Genomic DNA, 16110 nt, shown 5'->3' with positions numbered 1-16110 from the left:
CATGAGTCTTATTCCTTTAACTCAGAGATGAACTGAGTTTGATTTCCAGTGGAAACATGAAGAATCCTTTCCTAAACTGACAGATAACTTATTAAAAACTTTCTACTTTGGTTTGTTTTCACAATCTCTCTGGATTCAGGTTGGTATCAATACAATCAATCATTTATTGCTGAGGTCATTAGTTCCTTCTTTGCCTCAGTGTGCTTGGGGAACAAGAGCTTTTTGGATAATTTTGGATCACATAACTGAGCTACACCTGATGAAAGTAATGAATCTGTTTTAGAAAGGTAATGTAACTCAAAGAGCGGAGAAAGGCTTCAAATGGAGCAAACTGAAGTGGTTTGGGCAACTGATAAGGGGGCCTCCTTTTGTTCAGTTATTTGGGCAACTAGTAGGAGATCCTGAGGTAGACCAAGAACTCACTGGAGAGATTATTTATCTTATCTGGTCTGTGAAAGACTTGGAGTTCTCCTTTCAGGAGCTGGAAAACTTTTCTCAGTGGAGGAAAGTCTGAAACTGTTTCCTCATTATGCTGCCACTGGGACCCCACACCAAGATAAACGGAAAATAAGAAATGGATGGATCTAGTAAGGCAGCGATCATGCTCCTATTTTTCATTCTGCATGTGTCTTTCTTCACTTTTGGCGCTAAGAACCACGTACAACATAATGAAAAATATATTTGATCACAATTTAGAAAGAAGTGGGATGGAGGTGATTGGATGAATATTCTTGGCGATACTAAACCTTTAAACATACAGAAGAAGAAATGGTAGGAGGCTGCATATTTTAAGCTTCTTTGAGTTCACCTGAAGCTTCTGTTTTGTAGGTTAAACTTTCAATACCTAAAATAGACAAAGCATTATTGGAGCATTTTCAACAGCAAGGCTTTTAGAAAAATGCAAGATTAGTCAACTAAACAAAACTCATTCCCTCTCCACTGGTCACCACTAGAATTACTGGTAGTTTAATATTATTTTCATATATTTACTGATGCAAGCCCACAATGCTGGTTAAATGTTGTGTCTAAGTTGTAACACCGCCCCCTGCAACTAGATGGAGCTGTGGCTAGAGTGGATGGATGTAGACGTTGACCTGCAAGACAGTCTGACGGCTAGTGATGCTAACACTGCTAATGTTTAGCCGCGGATAATTCACATCGCAAAGCGTCACACATTTCGGCAGCATTAAAAAAAAAGCCGTCAATTTACTTAATGAAGAATGTGATGAACTGTTTCTAATAGCAATTAAAAAGGATTTACTATATATGGTTTTGGAAAGTGTTTAGGGTAGTTTCACCTCACTCTCTTCCTGGGAAGTCATTACTCAACAACATATTAACAAAGGGTACATTTGATTATTGCTGTATTAATATTCAGAGTGTCACATAATAGGCCTTTAAGAAAACTCGAACTCACTGAGGTTCAAAACTGTCGTCAAACTCTGAAACTACTAGATACTGTAGTTTTGTTTTTCAAGATTAGTGCAGTCTTGGTCCAGGAGGCATACAAACACGTGCACACACACACACACACACACACGCACAAGCATACTTTCTTCTAAAGGGTCTCTGTGTGCAGTTCAGATAAAAGCATTTTCTTTGAGGTAACAAAATCCCTGGAAAAGGAACATTGAAGTAGAGCATTGAGGCACTCTCGCCCACCGGCTGGGGCTCGACACTGGCAGCTTTTCAAACTCACTGGGCTGTTTCACGTTTAGCCCCCCTGGGACTGGAGTGGTGGGGTGGGGTCTTAGTCACAGGGAGCTGCAGCAGTTACACTCAGTCTGAACCTCAGCAGGGTTTACTTTGTTGCTGTTGGACTGGACTGACCTACAGCTTGTACCAGCAGGCACCTTGGCAGACCCAGCCATGCTGCTCCCTCCCCGGCCGAGCAGCTGCAGCTTTTCAGGGATTCTGCTCCAGATACTTCAGTGGATTCTCCGGGGTTGTTGAAGCCAAAACATTGGATTTTACTTTTGGTGTCTTTTCCCTTTTGAATTCATATTGATTTTTTGGGTTGTCTGGTATCGTGATAACCCTGGTGTATTACCAAATCATAGTGAAATGTATCCCATGGCACTGTACACATCCACCCCAAACTCAAACTCTTTACATATTTTACGCTGAACAAAAAGATTAACCAATGAACAAGGGCATATTTTAGAGCCTAAATGTGTAATAAAAAACATTGGAATAGCTTGAGAAGATTGTTTCAGCAAGCAGCCGTGAAATTGGCTGTCATGGCTGCAACAAAACACATCAGGGTTGATGTACCTGATCATGTTACAGCCACTAAAAAGTATTTTATTTTGCATCTTGAAGGCTCAAACTGTTATTAAAAGTGTTTGACTTTACAGAAATAATCATCCTCAGAAATGAGTCCTTTTTGTTGCTCACCAGACTCCATAGATAAAAACAATAATTTACAACCAAGAACTCAGGAGTTGCTGGTTGATCTCTGCCTAGACATGTTTGTTTGTCTTGTTATATGGCTTTGGTGGTTGTAAATGGTAAAGATGGATCCATAGCACAAAATAACACAAATAAAGGAACCAACCAAGAAGACATATACTGTTACTCCCATGATCTATGAGGTTAAATCGTTGTTATTGATCAGGGAGTCTGGTAGTTTTGAAAATGATCAATTTTATCAGACACATTCGCCCTGAAAGATAATCTTTTACTACAGCAGCCTGTTTTGCAGCTGTCAGCTGAAGCAATCTACTGACGCAATCACTGAACTTTTTGCACCATTAAGTCATTTAAACACACAACATGTGTTAACAAAAAAAACCAGTTGGACCCAAGTATTATAATACCAGAATCAACCTTTGACGAGTATCATATTTGTCAGACAGCTGATTGTAGACTGAGCCTTGAATTGGCAGGCACAGTTTTCTTATCCTCTTCAGGACTATTTCTGCTTGTTTTACACGACTTGTAAATCATCCACATTATGAATATTCCCCCTTTCATGAGCATTTTAACAGATCCTTCAGAGGTAATGGACCTTGAGGTTAGAGTCAGTTGGACATGAGCAGTCTGGCTTCATGTTACTGCAGAGATCCCATCATGCAGACGTGCAGTCTGGCCCTTGTCTCTGTCCGTCTTCTCTTTGAAGGACTGATTGATTTGATCCGTGCAAAGCCGACACACTTGCCTCTTCTTTAAGTTTACAAATCATAAACAGCTTGGGTTTATTACCTTGAGCATGTGAGCTAGCATACAACCATCGGGCACTCTGCTCCTCTTGTCCTTTTTGTGTCTGAGCGGGAGGTTTGGCCCGGCTCGGAGCTGTCTGGCCTGCAGCCTCAGTTCACCAAGGAAAACTTCAAAATGGCACCCAGGAGGAAATCAGAAACATGCGCTCGCCTCTCTGTCTCTGGTGTTGGAAATAATATGAGAACCGCTCAGTTTCTGGCTCCTTGTCCACTTCAGGCAAACGCACAAGCATGCATGAAGACACACAGGGGAGTAAAGAATGAGTTGTTTGTGTTTTGGGGAAGTTTTCCTAAATGGAGCTCAGAAGGAGGACTTTTGACCCACTCCTGCCTCTCTGTGGAAGTCCAGAAATGTTGATCTACATTGATTATCTGCGTGCGGGAACTCAAACTGACAAGTTTTTTCTATTGGTTTTGTAGAGCAACTTTAGATAAAGAAGTACAAACACTGTTTTAAGGTGATCTTTGCCCTTTTGTTCTTGAACATCCTCCGTCTTTCTGTGGTTGTTTTTGATGTTGGGGGTGTTTCGAGTGCAGCTGCAAGAAACCACTTAATTAAACATCACAAGGCATGCAAAACTAAACCTGCTTTTTAAATGAATATCTATATTTTTGCTCGTAAATGGATGCTTAACTGCTGTAATACCTCAAAGATCTTGATGACATGTCCGTCCTGAAATGTTATCTGACTTAAGACATGCAACATCTTTCATAAAGTTGATTATTTAGCTCGGTGAAAAGCTTTAGAAGTACAATTTGTCCATCACCTGCCTTCTTCTAATTTCTTATTTCAGGTCAAACACTTACTTAATACTGGGAACATTTTCTTTTTTCTAATGTAATTTGTGACCCGAGTGAAGAAACACTAACACACACACAAGGTAGCAGAAGAAATTCTCTTGAGGCTAGTGGTACGATTATTATGAAAACAGTTTGCTCCAGTTTCAAGGTTAAACAACCACATTTACCCAGAAGTAGGGATGTTCTTAGCACCTAATTTCCCAGCTGATTAAACAGATATTTGGGCTCCAACTAGTCAAAAGGTGAAATACACTCAAAACTCTTGATCAAAGGGTCTACTTTTAAAGATGTTAAATTGATTTGCATTTAATCCCAGTTAAACATGACACAGCCTATAAACAACTTTATCTCCATTTTCCAGATCAAAATATGGCAAACTGCGCTTCTCCAACAGGAAGCATTCCGTCCACGGTGCTGGTTTACATCCTGGTAGTAGAGCGAGGAGAGGAGGAGCTACAGCCATTAACCAGAGCTACAGCCCCATCTAGTGGCGGGTGGCTGTGAGACAGCTTAGACACAACATTTTAAATGTAATGAAAAGAACTAAAGTAGAAAAAAAGTGAGATCAGATCGGTGATCAGTCAGCGTCTCACTGCTGCCCCCTACTTGATCCTGTTTCATGTCTTAAAGAGTCCATATTATGCCCTTTTTGGGGTTCGTATATTTAATCTATGTACCTACTTTTGTACGTTCACAATAGCTAAAGTCCGAAAAAAGTGTCAACATGAGCTGCAGGGCACAACGAGCCAATGGACTTAGATCAGTGATCTCACACTGACAAAGACGTGACACTGACAAATTTTTATCGAGGGGGGCTAGAACCGAGCGTTACATGCGGCTAATGCTACAGCTAACAGAAGGAGGTAGGAGAAGCCGCGTTTCCGCAGACTTTGAATTTTTGCACATAGATGTGCCTAAACATGCACAGGATACATGGAAAACACACTAAAGAGCATAGAAAACCAGAAAAAGCATAATATGGGACCTTTAATGTGTTCAATTCTTCTTAAAATCAACTCTCTCCTTTCACACTGTTACTCTCAGCCAAATCTTCCCTCTACATGCTTCTTTATCTCAGTCTAACGTAATGACCTTGTGCTGCAGCGTTGTTTTTGTTCAGTATTAGGGAGTTGACTTCCTGAATAGATACTGTCTGAGGAAATAAGACACAGGTTCATGATAATCCTGCAGGAGCCAGGAGCTGTCTGTTCACGAGACGACTGTGTGGCCAGAAGGAGACATAGCTGAGTTCCCTCTGTGCACAGAGGACACTCAGGTTTGTCCTGTAGGGTATTGACCTTCCTCCTCTGTCTGATGTGACGTCTGTTTTTTGCACACAGTCAGCCCTCCGTCAGCTTAGAGTCAGCAGAAAGACTCCTTCGTCTCCTTCGTATCCTCCTTCGTCTCCTCCTTCGTATCCTCCTCTTATCCTTCCATTTCCCTGCATGGCATCTCTTTGCACCTCTTAGTCTGATCCCATGACAGACCTCCCTCTCCCCCTTTGAAGGAATCTCTGACAACAGAAGAGGACAACTTATATCTGGCATGCATCTATCAACCTCCATCCTATAGCAAGGATATGTCTCCGTTAAGGTTGACAACATTTTCAATACTTTTCTATACCATGTGCCTTAAAACGAGCGATCATTGTCGTTAGAAAACTTAAAATATTTGCACCTTCCAGCTTTTTAAAAGGTCAAGATGTGCTGCATATCTGTCATTTCTAAACGTAATTGTAGTTGTTCTGTTTTGAACTGATGTTTGGCAAACAGAAATTATTTAAGGACGTCACTTTGGGCTTTACGTTTTTTACCTTTTTTTACCTGAACATTCAAAGATTCATTGTGAGAATAGTTTTGTTTGCAGCCTCCCCTGTTTTGTCTAGCTTATTTTCTTATTGTTCTAAAATTGGGTTATGCAAACATTTGCATAATTGTGGGCGTGGTTGAGTTGACTGACACAAGGGTGTGTTTAGCCAACGACAGCCTCACCCTTTGTTTCTAGATTGATCAGAAAACAGGTTGAGATGGCGTTTCCAATATGGCGACCACTATCGCTGGGCTTCATAACTACTCTTCAAACACCAATGGGTGATGTCACTGATACTACATCCATGTTTTATACTGTCTGTGTTTTTTTTTAGCAATGAACTGAGATAGACAACATCTAAATCCAATCTTCTCTCAACATCTGGTTGATTCATGTGCCGGCCGTCATCAAGCCTCTTCACGCTGAAAGCTTTGTCACAGTCTAAATCATGCTGTCGACTTTGATGAAACATTTTGTGATCCTATTCGCTATAACGCCCTGCTGATAAACACACTGAGGTGGATTACATCAGTCAGACTGTCGGCTCAGCTTGGATTTGAGAAGTGATAATCATGCTTTTGCACATGACGAATGAGGCTTTAATCTAATTGATTCAGTGATTTAAAAAAAGCTCATTTTATGTAAAGTGATCTGATGATCCAGTCCAGCTTCCCCCTGGTAAACCAGGTGATGAATTCCTGCAGATTCAATGACCACTAAACCTGGCGCTTTGTTTTTCCAGGTCTTTAAAGGTGAATTTCAGCTACCAGATTTCCTAAAAGAACAATCACAGGTACAGTAACATTCCTGCCTGTTGCTGAGCTTTTTTTTCTTCTTTTGTTTTATTTCCAAACTCGGCTTCTTTTGATTTAAACCATCTCAGCTCAGTGAAAACAAATCGTCTCCGTTCCTCATCTCATGTTTTTAACTTGAGTTTCTTGCCATGTGACGCAGCCTTTCGTTGTCTTCTGGTCTCAGCTTTATGTTGTGTTTTTTTGGTCTTTATTTGTTGTTTTTTGTGTGAGTCTCTTTATGTTGTCTTGTTGTGTCTCGGTTCAAGAGCCTGATGTCGGCTGAAGAGCACGTCTGCCCCCTTCTGGTAGTTAGACCAATCTACATCTTGCTCTCTCTCATGTTTTTTGATTCACACTTTTTGCTTTTGATTTGCTCATTTTGTCCACCCAATCAAGCTCTTTGTGTATTGAATGATGGATGAATAAACTACTGTATGTAACACGCAGTGTGTCAGCTGCCTGTGGGCGTCATCTGGGTGGTTATTTTTTATCTGTTCAACCTCTACTTGTCTGTTTCCTCACAGATCCAGAAGTCTGCAGAGGGACCAAACCCCAGTTAGGAGCAGAGGGAGTGCCATCACTGCAACACACAGGTATCTGGGAGCTGTAGTTCTTACTTACAAATGAACATGTTACATTAAAGTTATAATAATGATATCAATTACTGAAATAAAACAGATTCAAGGTTGTCAAAGCCGTATGCAAACTCCTGCACACTGACTCAGTCGCTTAAATACATTGGCAACATTTGAACCTTTTCCAAAATATTTGTTGGGCCGAGCCATGCTAGCTGTTCCCCTCTGTTTCCAGTCTCTATATTTTTAGCTTCATATTCAGCATTGGATATCGAACTCTGCGATGATTTTGACCCAAACATCTTCATGTCTCAGTTGCAGTGAACCAGAAAATGCTGGACATCATCTCACCGTCTGAGCACAGTAGGACAGTGACCTCAGCGTCAGCAGCACCTCCACCTGCAGGCTGCTCCCACTCCTCGTGTACGGAGCGGAGGACTCTTGGCCTTGGATGTTGTACTGTACAGAAAATAATACTAATACTTCTCACACCCACAGAATGTCTGCTGATTGTTATTTTTGTGTCACATCATGCTCGTTGATTTTTCTTTCTTTTTTTTAGAAATGATTTCAGGCTTTTTAGAGAAAACAACAACAACTCTGTGATTCTGTTGTAAGAAACTGCAGTGAAGCGAAATCGCAAGAAGTATTTATGAATGGAAAATTAGCTTTTGGAAGATGCAATACCTATTTTAGTGTTCATTTTTTCATGCCTTTGTATTGTGCAATGTCATGGGTACTGATCAGTTTGAAGTATCAACCGTGATAAACGATGCTTTTTCTAAACCTGTGTTCACTTGCGTGTTTTTTTTCTTCATTTAAAGGATTAATGCAGCATTCAACATTTCTTTAGGGTCAAGATTTTACAAAATGAACAAGCTCCTGACAAGTTTAAAAAAAAACTCCTCCTTAAAAGTAATTTAATTTATATTATAAGAAACAGCATTATTCTTAATGACAAGTAGTGCAACACTTAAATCAACTTAAAACAATGAAAAGCAGAAGAAAGTTTTACAGCAATATAATTCTAACACACATATCTTGAAGGAATGCAGCAGTCAGGTTAGTTATTGGTTGTATTTGTATAAATCTGAAGCTGCCAAACAGCTTCTGTCTCTTGTTCATTTCAGGGCAACTTGGAGTAATTTTTCTCAGACCTGAAGAGAGTGACTTAACCTGCACCATTTGTGTTTATTCACATTGGTTTACCACGACCTTACTGATATGTTTTAAAAACAAACATTATTTTGTCTGGGTTCAAACATGATCCAAGGTAACACACAGCTCGGTTCATTTCTGTTCCTCCTCCATGAACTGTGTTTCTGGGTGAACTTCCTGCTGCTGGTTCAGGGCCACTTCAGGCCAGACCTTTTCCCAGTTTGATGACTTAGTTAGGATCTGTGGATTTCTCTCTCAGCGTTCTGCTTCAGCTGAGGAGCTCTTGTCTATCTGTCTCCACTGAGTGGCAGCTTCACTGTATCTAACAAGTCACACTAAAGTCCCGACTGAAGTATGCTGAAATAATTACACCATGATGCAGATTTGTCAAAAGTAACCCTTCATGTTCAGGTCTCATCACAACATAGCAAAGAAACCAACATTTTAAAAGCTGGGTTTTTTTTTTAGCAGAGGCTGAATGGACTATATCAACATCAGGGCCTGGTGGTAGAACAGCTTAGTGTTCTTCTAAATTTTTTTAATAAAACTTGATAGGATAAACCTGATAATGAGTTATAAAGATTCCAAAACCCAGACTACCAGTGCCCTAAATTGGACAGCACAAGACATACTTTGTCCACAGGGGGGGCACCAGAATCGACACAAACGGTACAATCCTCACAATCTATTAAATATTTTATGGTAACAGAATTATGTATTATTTTAAAAACCCTTATGTCAACCTCGTCTACTAGTTCACAGCAGTGATTCATCAATTCAAGAGCATTTTGTAATTAACAAAAGCATCAACAACATTGTAAATGTTTTGTTTTGACTGATTTCAAATCTTTCTTTCATTTTGTCTCTGTCATTTTTGTCTAGTTATCACAATCCTACTAAAAAAAATGGAACAACACAAACTAGAGGTTTTACAGGTTAAAAACCAAGGTGGGATTGCCTGATTTAATCTGGTTTTACAAACCTTACTCTTCCATGAACAACCCCGATTTCAAGATGTGATCCAATTTATAACTACTAAATCAACTCAAATTCACGTCGCACCACATGGATGATTGGCTCTGATTTTGAGCTTAACACATTTTTAAGGTTCTGTAAAAACAGAACCTGCTGCTATAAGAGACATGATGCCAAAACCAAAACAAAGAGCTGAAACATTCAAAAATCTAATCATAGAGCTAATGTTAGCCAGGAAGCTGGCACTATCAGTGCTGATCGAATGTGCATATGTTGATTTAAATCATATCCTGAGAGGGCCCATTCACTGGGACTTTCAGGGGCCCAGCCATTTCTGTGGTGATTATGCTGAACAAATGTATTAAACCCTTTGGTTATACATAAAATGATTAGTGAGCTTTATAGTAAGTTAATGTCCTTTATAAGAATGATAACACAGAGAGAAGGAGCAAACACAACTTATTAAAACTCATCAAAACACTTTAAACGACTAAAGGGAAGATAAACCACAACCCACTCATGAACAAATTGTTGTTTAATAATACATTACATTCAAGGCAAATAATACATCCTTACCAATACATATTCAGCAATGCAATTAATTCATTGGATCTCTGAATAAATAGAAATCTTGAAATCAGTGCACAACATTGAGAAGGAACACTTAACAGTCAACGTGTAACAACGTCTGCACACATTCTGCATCTCTGCACACTTTAAAACTCCCACTAGTGCTGCTAAAACCAACATAAAAAATAGATCTCAAAATAAGGTATATATGTTTATATTTATGGTTCCACGGTCTTCATAGAAATATTAGGATTTCAGTTTCCTATTTACAGCAATATAGACTTTAATGGATCTTCTGAAACGACAGCAATTGCACAGTAGTTTAAGAATCACAATTTTCAAAAATATTGTACACACATAGTAAACAGTCAGTCTTCAAGATGCAGTATGAAATTGCACATTGTCGTCATGCCACAGAGGGGGCTTTTTCAAGGCTTTGGTACACAACGTCCTGATTGGAAGAAGAAAAGGGGAGACGTACATCCACGTCTCCGCCCGTTCCTGGGATCAAACTAGCAAGTGAAGAGAGCTGGATCACTACAGTACGCTTCAGGATGGGGAAGACTCTTGGCACTTGGATCACAGGTGCAGGTCCGTGCTGGATGACCAATCAGATGCAGCCGTGTCGGACGTTTTAAGGAGGAGAGGAGATAAAGGGTCACACTGATGAGGGGGAAACAGTATCAAAAATTCCCTTCAAGGTAGAAACATGAATAATACTCTGTGCTGTCACTGTGAAGCCCAAGACCGAGTGTATACTGACTCGCTGAACACTGGAGAGAGTTTGGCATCAAAAGCAGCAGCTTCTTTTAAAAACGGGAACCGCAAATCTGGTTTGTAGACCGACCTGATTCAAGCTTAATTCTGTTCTCAGAGGCCGAACTCCAGGCAGGATTGCAACCAGATTTCCTGATGTTCAGATCTTTGAACATATCTGATGTTTCCAACCAGAAAACGAGGATTTGAGACTTGTGTATATCTCTACTTTCCAACAGTGATCGGATTCTCCTAAAATAATCACTGTGTGCTACAAGCAAAACAAATCATGTTGAAATGGCATTTTAAGGCTATGTGTGGTAAAATTAGGACTTAAACCATCTTAAAATTCTGTCAGCTGAACCTGGTTTGTTAAATCCCCATCCAAATAAGTCAAAAAGTATTTCATTTGAGTATCACTGTATTAAACTAGCAGTTCTCTTTCACCAGCAGAGGGCGCTATATGGATTACAAAAAGCATCATCACTCTCCAGAGTGTCAAGCAGTGATGCACAAACATCCAATGTATCCGTATCACATTGTTTTCTCTCCCTAATAATGGCACAAAAAATCTCATATTGCATATTTTTGCTATCGTAACTAGTTGTCATTTTCCACAAATGAAATACAGAATAATTAATATTGAAAGTTGTGAATCACTTTACTATTTCGGTCTCTTCTGATCATACCAGGGAAGCCTGGGCCAGGGACTTTGACACATGTTCACTGTTGTTCTATCATCTCAGGCTGCAGGTTAATGCAGTATGAGGAGGAGACTTTCAGTCTGATGTAAAATATGCAGATTGAATGTCTCTGCATTTGAGATTGATGGTTGCTAAAAAACATATCCTCCTCACCTGGAAGTCTACCTCACCACACTGCTTCTTCTATTAGCTTAATGACATGTTGTCTGTTACACAAATGGAATGCTTAATGCTTTACTTGAAACTTTTTGCCACCACATACTCGAGTCACCTGACCTTTCTCCTGAGATGTTACTGTTGTGACAGCACCTTTGAAATCATTTTAATTAAACCCTTTTATAGTGGCACCCCGGTTTCTTATTTGACCCATTAATTTATATATTTATTTAGTTCTGCCTTGCTCTGTTTTTGTACAATTTTAAACTGTTAATTCAATATAAAAGAATGCTTATTTTCCTGAAAGACAAACTCAGAGAAACTACTCAAGAGTAGAACCAGAGAAAAACATCATGTTGCAGTGGTCTCTCAGTGTTTTCTGTAGCGCTGTGTTTTCAAAATGGTATTTCAACTGAACTATCGACAATTTGATTTATAATAATACTGCAAATAAGAGGAAATGTTCAACAACTTATTTATATTTTCTTGTTCCGGGCAGTAATACAAATAGTTGGCATACTGTATCTTGGACATTTCAACATGATTTTTGAAATGCATAAAAAGAGCTACTCCTCCGACGCTCATTTCTGTCCATTACGCCTGGCTAGTTTAAATCTGTTAAATCATCTGTTAAAAATGTGATGAATACTGTTTTTCTCCCTTAAAAACAATCATAGTTAAAGATATTTATTCTAAAAGGAATGAGCATTAAAACTGTGTAATGATAGGTTGTTAAATATCTCTTTTCCAGAAGTATTCCAGGAGACACGACCTCAGCCCTGACCTTACACCTTGGTGGTACAAACAGAGATGCTCAAGTTATTTTTAGAGTTTAAGGGGGCGGCCTGTGTGCTTTATTCTCTACTGTTGTGCTCTGCTGCTTCTGTTCTTTCTGTGTTGAAATAAGCATTTTAAATGCTTCCATCACAGATAAGCACGCTCAGGAAAGTTGGCTGCAATCCGTTCTGTTTTTTTTCTCTACAGTTTGGCCTTTCGTGGTGCCTCCGAACCTCACGGTCACTGACGCTCTTCACAGGCACCATGAAGGAAACACTCCCAAAAGTGCAACTCGGTACGCTGGGCTGTCACTGATAAAGGCAACATTTGTGTGATAATGAACGAAAAGAAAAAAAAAGAGGGGGGAACAAGGGGGTTAAAAACACATGCCTGTTGTAGAAAACACTCATGAAAAGGTAGTTGGCACAGTCCATTTGGTCACTAATGAAAACTTCTTCGTGGCTAAGTCTTCTGCTCCTCTATGTGTGTAAATCCTGCACTCTGGTGGCCTCCGCTGGTACTGTGCGGAGGGACACAGACTTCCTGACTGACACCGAACATGTTCTGGTTCAGAGTCAGGAAAAGGGCGACACTCGAGAAACTTGCTGTATTGTCAGAGCCAATGCTGCATGTGTAAATATGTGTGTGTGTGTGTGTGTGTGTGTGTGTGTGTGTGTGTGTGTGTGTGTGTGTGTGTGTGTGTGTTTTCATGCACGCACACAAGCTCTTGTAAGACTGGGGAGACTCAAGAAATGCGTTCACAGTGTGATCAAACTCACAAGCATGCAGACAGATCCACATGTCTGAACGGACACCATGGGCATTCCATGTGAAGGTTAAATGTAAACAGATGGAGGCGGAGCTCCAGAGCCAGGCCCCCTCAGCAGCATTCCTGCCCTACTCATAGGGCGCTTCACCTGGGCAGGGTGAGGGGACCCGGCCTCCCAGGACCTGCAATGCGCATGGGGAGGCCGGGAAACACTGAGTCTCTCTGAGGGATGAGAGGAAGAGCTGAGTGTCCTTTAGATACTCTCGCCCTCTCCTCTTCCTCTACAGTCACTTGTTGTCCATCAGAGACTGGACTCTGTGCACCAGCTCACGGGCTACCTTCAAGATGTGCAGGACATCGTGACGCTCAGCCATCTCTGTGGATCAAACACACTCTTATTAGACAACAATTCCAACAAATTCTTTCTTTGCTTTTAGCTAAGTCACATACCGTTGAAGAACTTGATAATGTCGGTGAAGTCCATGTTGTTATCGATGATGATCTCACGGTAAACTGTGACCAGGGCCAACGCCAGAAAGAGGCCAAAGTGCTTTGAGGAAATCCTGGGAGCCACCCAGATCACCTCCCAGACCGCAAACACGTCCTCATACAGGAGCTCTGCACACACACATACAAAGACACAGAAAACACACTTAACACTCTTTCAAATGCTTTAAACCCAACCCTTCTTCTTTGGTTCTAAAGGTACCTTTTTGCATGGTCAATTTGATTAGAAAATGCTTGGATGTACCTATGTAGTCACTTAATCTCTTTATATGGGATACCTCTCAAATAGATCAAGAAAAAAAAAAGAGGGGTGGGGGTTAGAATTTGTTGTTCACCTCTCTTAAAGTCCAGCAGAAACCAGCGGTAACAGAAGTAGAAGTGAGTGTAATCTCCGTTCTGCTGCATCAGTTCAAACAGCTCGGAGTCCAGGATCTGACATCAGAGAAGAAAAACAAGGTGGTAAATGACACGCATACACACACACATGCACACACACACACTTGAAGTAGTAGTTATTTTTTCACCTGGATAAGTGACCTCATGTTGGCAAAGTGTGTGTCCATGGCTCCACCGGTAGGGAAGTTCTGACTCATCCTCTTCATTAGCTGAGTGAAACAGCTGTAGGCCAGGGACTCTGAAACACACACACACCCCACACACACACACACACACAAACAAACACACACACACAGGAGGAAGATAAGGGGTCATGCTGCCGTGTTGGCGCAACAAATGTCCATTTGAGTAACTATGTATGTTGTTTAAAAAAAGGTCCACCTCTGGAGGGATCCTGTCTGTAATGTCAGACTCTGAGAATAAAAATCTGAGCCTGTCAGTGACAAAAGCTTTTCAGTGTTTGTTCTTTGTTTGGGAACTTTTAACCTTAATCGTTCTGTTTCAGCCTGAGAGCTCATGTCTTGGCTGCTGTCAGAAGCAATCCACTGAAGTAATTCCTCAACTTTTGTATCTATTAGTCATTAGATCAAAATTATGTTTAAAGAGGGCCGAGGTTTATGAAATATTTTAGAACTTGTTTTAATCAAAGCTGACCAACATATTCAGCAAATGGTAAAAAGACTTGAGCTGGTATAGCCTTTCTAGTCCTCTGACTACTCAAAGCACTTTACTCTTTTCCTCTTTGTAAATGATAAACAGTAACTAAACCTTACCTTCATACATGGTTGCTCTTGTGTTTGAAATGCAAGTGTGATTTTTTTTCTTTAATAAAATAAGGGATACATGTTTCACTTCAGATAAGCTACAGTTACTTTTACAGTGACAGCTATAAGAGATATAAGATACATGGTGTTCTGATGAGTCTTTGTTCTCACCATCATCCAGGATGACCATGAGCGGAGCAAGCAGGTCGCACATGCCCTGAACGTAGCCGATCTCTAAATGCTCCCACACATAGCTGCAGGCGAGAAGGAGACACAAGAAGAGCAAAGAAATCACATTCAGCTCAACAGGCTTCATGTTACACTGTGGGTGTGGGGTTTCTTTTCAAAGAGACAGCTTTACATATATGTTACCTTGGTGATAATTTCATCACATATAAAAAACTGACTGCACCAACTTAGCTCCACCTTGACCGTCAACTTACACATTAATGCATCACTATAAAGAATCTAATAATAATAATAAAGAATATAATGTTGGACATTCCCAGAGTGGCATTTTTTCTGCATAGTGACTGCTCTTCCTTTTGCTGTTAACATTTTGTAGGCTATATGTTTTGTTTTATTTTGAAGGATTATTTTGGGCTTTTTTTGTTTAGAGATAGGACAGTGGGTAAAGTCAGAAATAGGGAAGAGAGAGAGAGTGGGGAATGACATGTGGTAAAGAAACAACAGGTCGGATTCAAACCCGGGCCACCCGCTCTCGAGGACTATGGTCTATGTACACTAACCACTAGGCTACTGGCGCCCCATTGCAGACTATATGTTCTGTGCTATTCTGATGCAGACATTTTACTTGTAAAACAAGTGTTGTTTTTCAAACAAAACACTGACATGTAATCACTTTTAAGACAATATGACACACATTTCTTTACAAAACAAGGAGATAAAGAAACATCAGCATTATTGAAAGTCCTGTTAGTGGTAGACCTGTCCCACTCTGCTACATGTGCTGCAGACAGTCCTGAGAGACACATTGAGAGGAGTCAGAGAGAAAACTCTACAGGACAAACTAAATGAAGCATTATTTCTAAATCAACCCAAAACATTATTATTCTGACCTATATTTTAAAACATATGCTGCACACGCATGCCAGTACCCTGTACATGTGATAGGCACTTATAATGGATATAATAATTATAATTATGGGCCCTAATTATATATATTACTTTGTGATTATAGCAGCTCTCAGTGAAGGATCTAGAAACACCTCCTCATACCTGCACATGATGTTTCGTAATTTCTCCAGGTTGGCTGTGGTGAAGTAATAATAGTTGCGGTCGCAGCGTTGCACGTCTTTGTCTATTCTGTGGAGATTCAGAGCGACTGTGTCCAACAGCTCGATCTGCACACAGGCAA

The 16110-nt window shown here is 40.3% G+C and overlaps 2 protein-coding genes across 4 annotated transcripts in view; one reads left to right on the top strand and one right to left on the bottom strand.

Annotated features, from left to right (window-relative positions):
• The window catches only part of tpst1 (tyrosylprotein sulfotransferase 1), a 38612-nt gene extending 30626 nt beyond the window's left edge, over positions 1–7986 (top strand). Inside the window, exons 4-6 of one of the 2 annotated variants that reach the window (XM_061046052.1) lie at positions 6574–6624; positions 7150–7218; positions 7516–7986. In XM_061046052.1, the coding sequence (XP_060902035.1) occupies positions 6574–6624; positions 7150–7185 (87 nt within the window). In that variant the 3' untranslated portion in view covers positions 7186–7218; positions 7516–7986. The remainder of the gene's footprint in view (positions 1–6573; positions 6625–7149; positions 7219–7515) is intronic. The other variant, XM_061046053.1, reaches the window with a different exon arrangement.
• A 1864-nt stretch (positions 7987–9850) lies between these two features.
• The window catches only part of sgsm2 (small G protein signaling modulator 2), a 77031-nt gene continuing 70771 nt past the window's right edge, over positions 9851–16110 (bottom strand). For both annotated transcript variants that reach the window (XM_061046045.1, XM_061046047.1), the window contains 6 exons: positions 15972–16096; positions 14904–14986; positions 14097–14206; positions 13908–14004; positions 13516–13683; positions 9851–13441 (listed from right to left, as the gene is read on the bottom strand). In XM_061046045.1, the coding sequence (XP_060902028.1) occupies positions 13353–13441; positions 13516–13683; positions 13908–14004; positions 14097–14206; positions 14904–14986; positions 15972–16096 (672 nt within the window). In that variant the 3' untranslated portion in view covers positions 9851–13352. The remainder of the gene's footprint in view (positions 13442–13515; positions 13684–13907; positions 14005–14096; positions 14207–14903; positions 14987–15971; positions 16097–16110) is intronic.

This window comes from Labrus mixtus, chromosome 9 (genome assembly GCF_963584025.1).
Source record: "Labrus mixtus chromosome 9, fLabMix1.1, whole genome shotgun sequence".
Lineage (NCBI taxonomy): Eukaryota > Metazoa > Chordata > Actinopteri > Labriformes > Labridae > Labrus > Labrus mixtus.
Note: the sequence above shows the minus strand (reverse complement) of the source record. Positions and strands in the feature narration are given on the sequence as shown.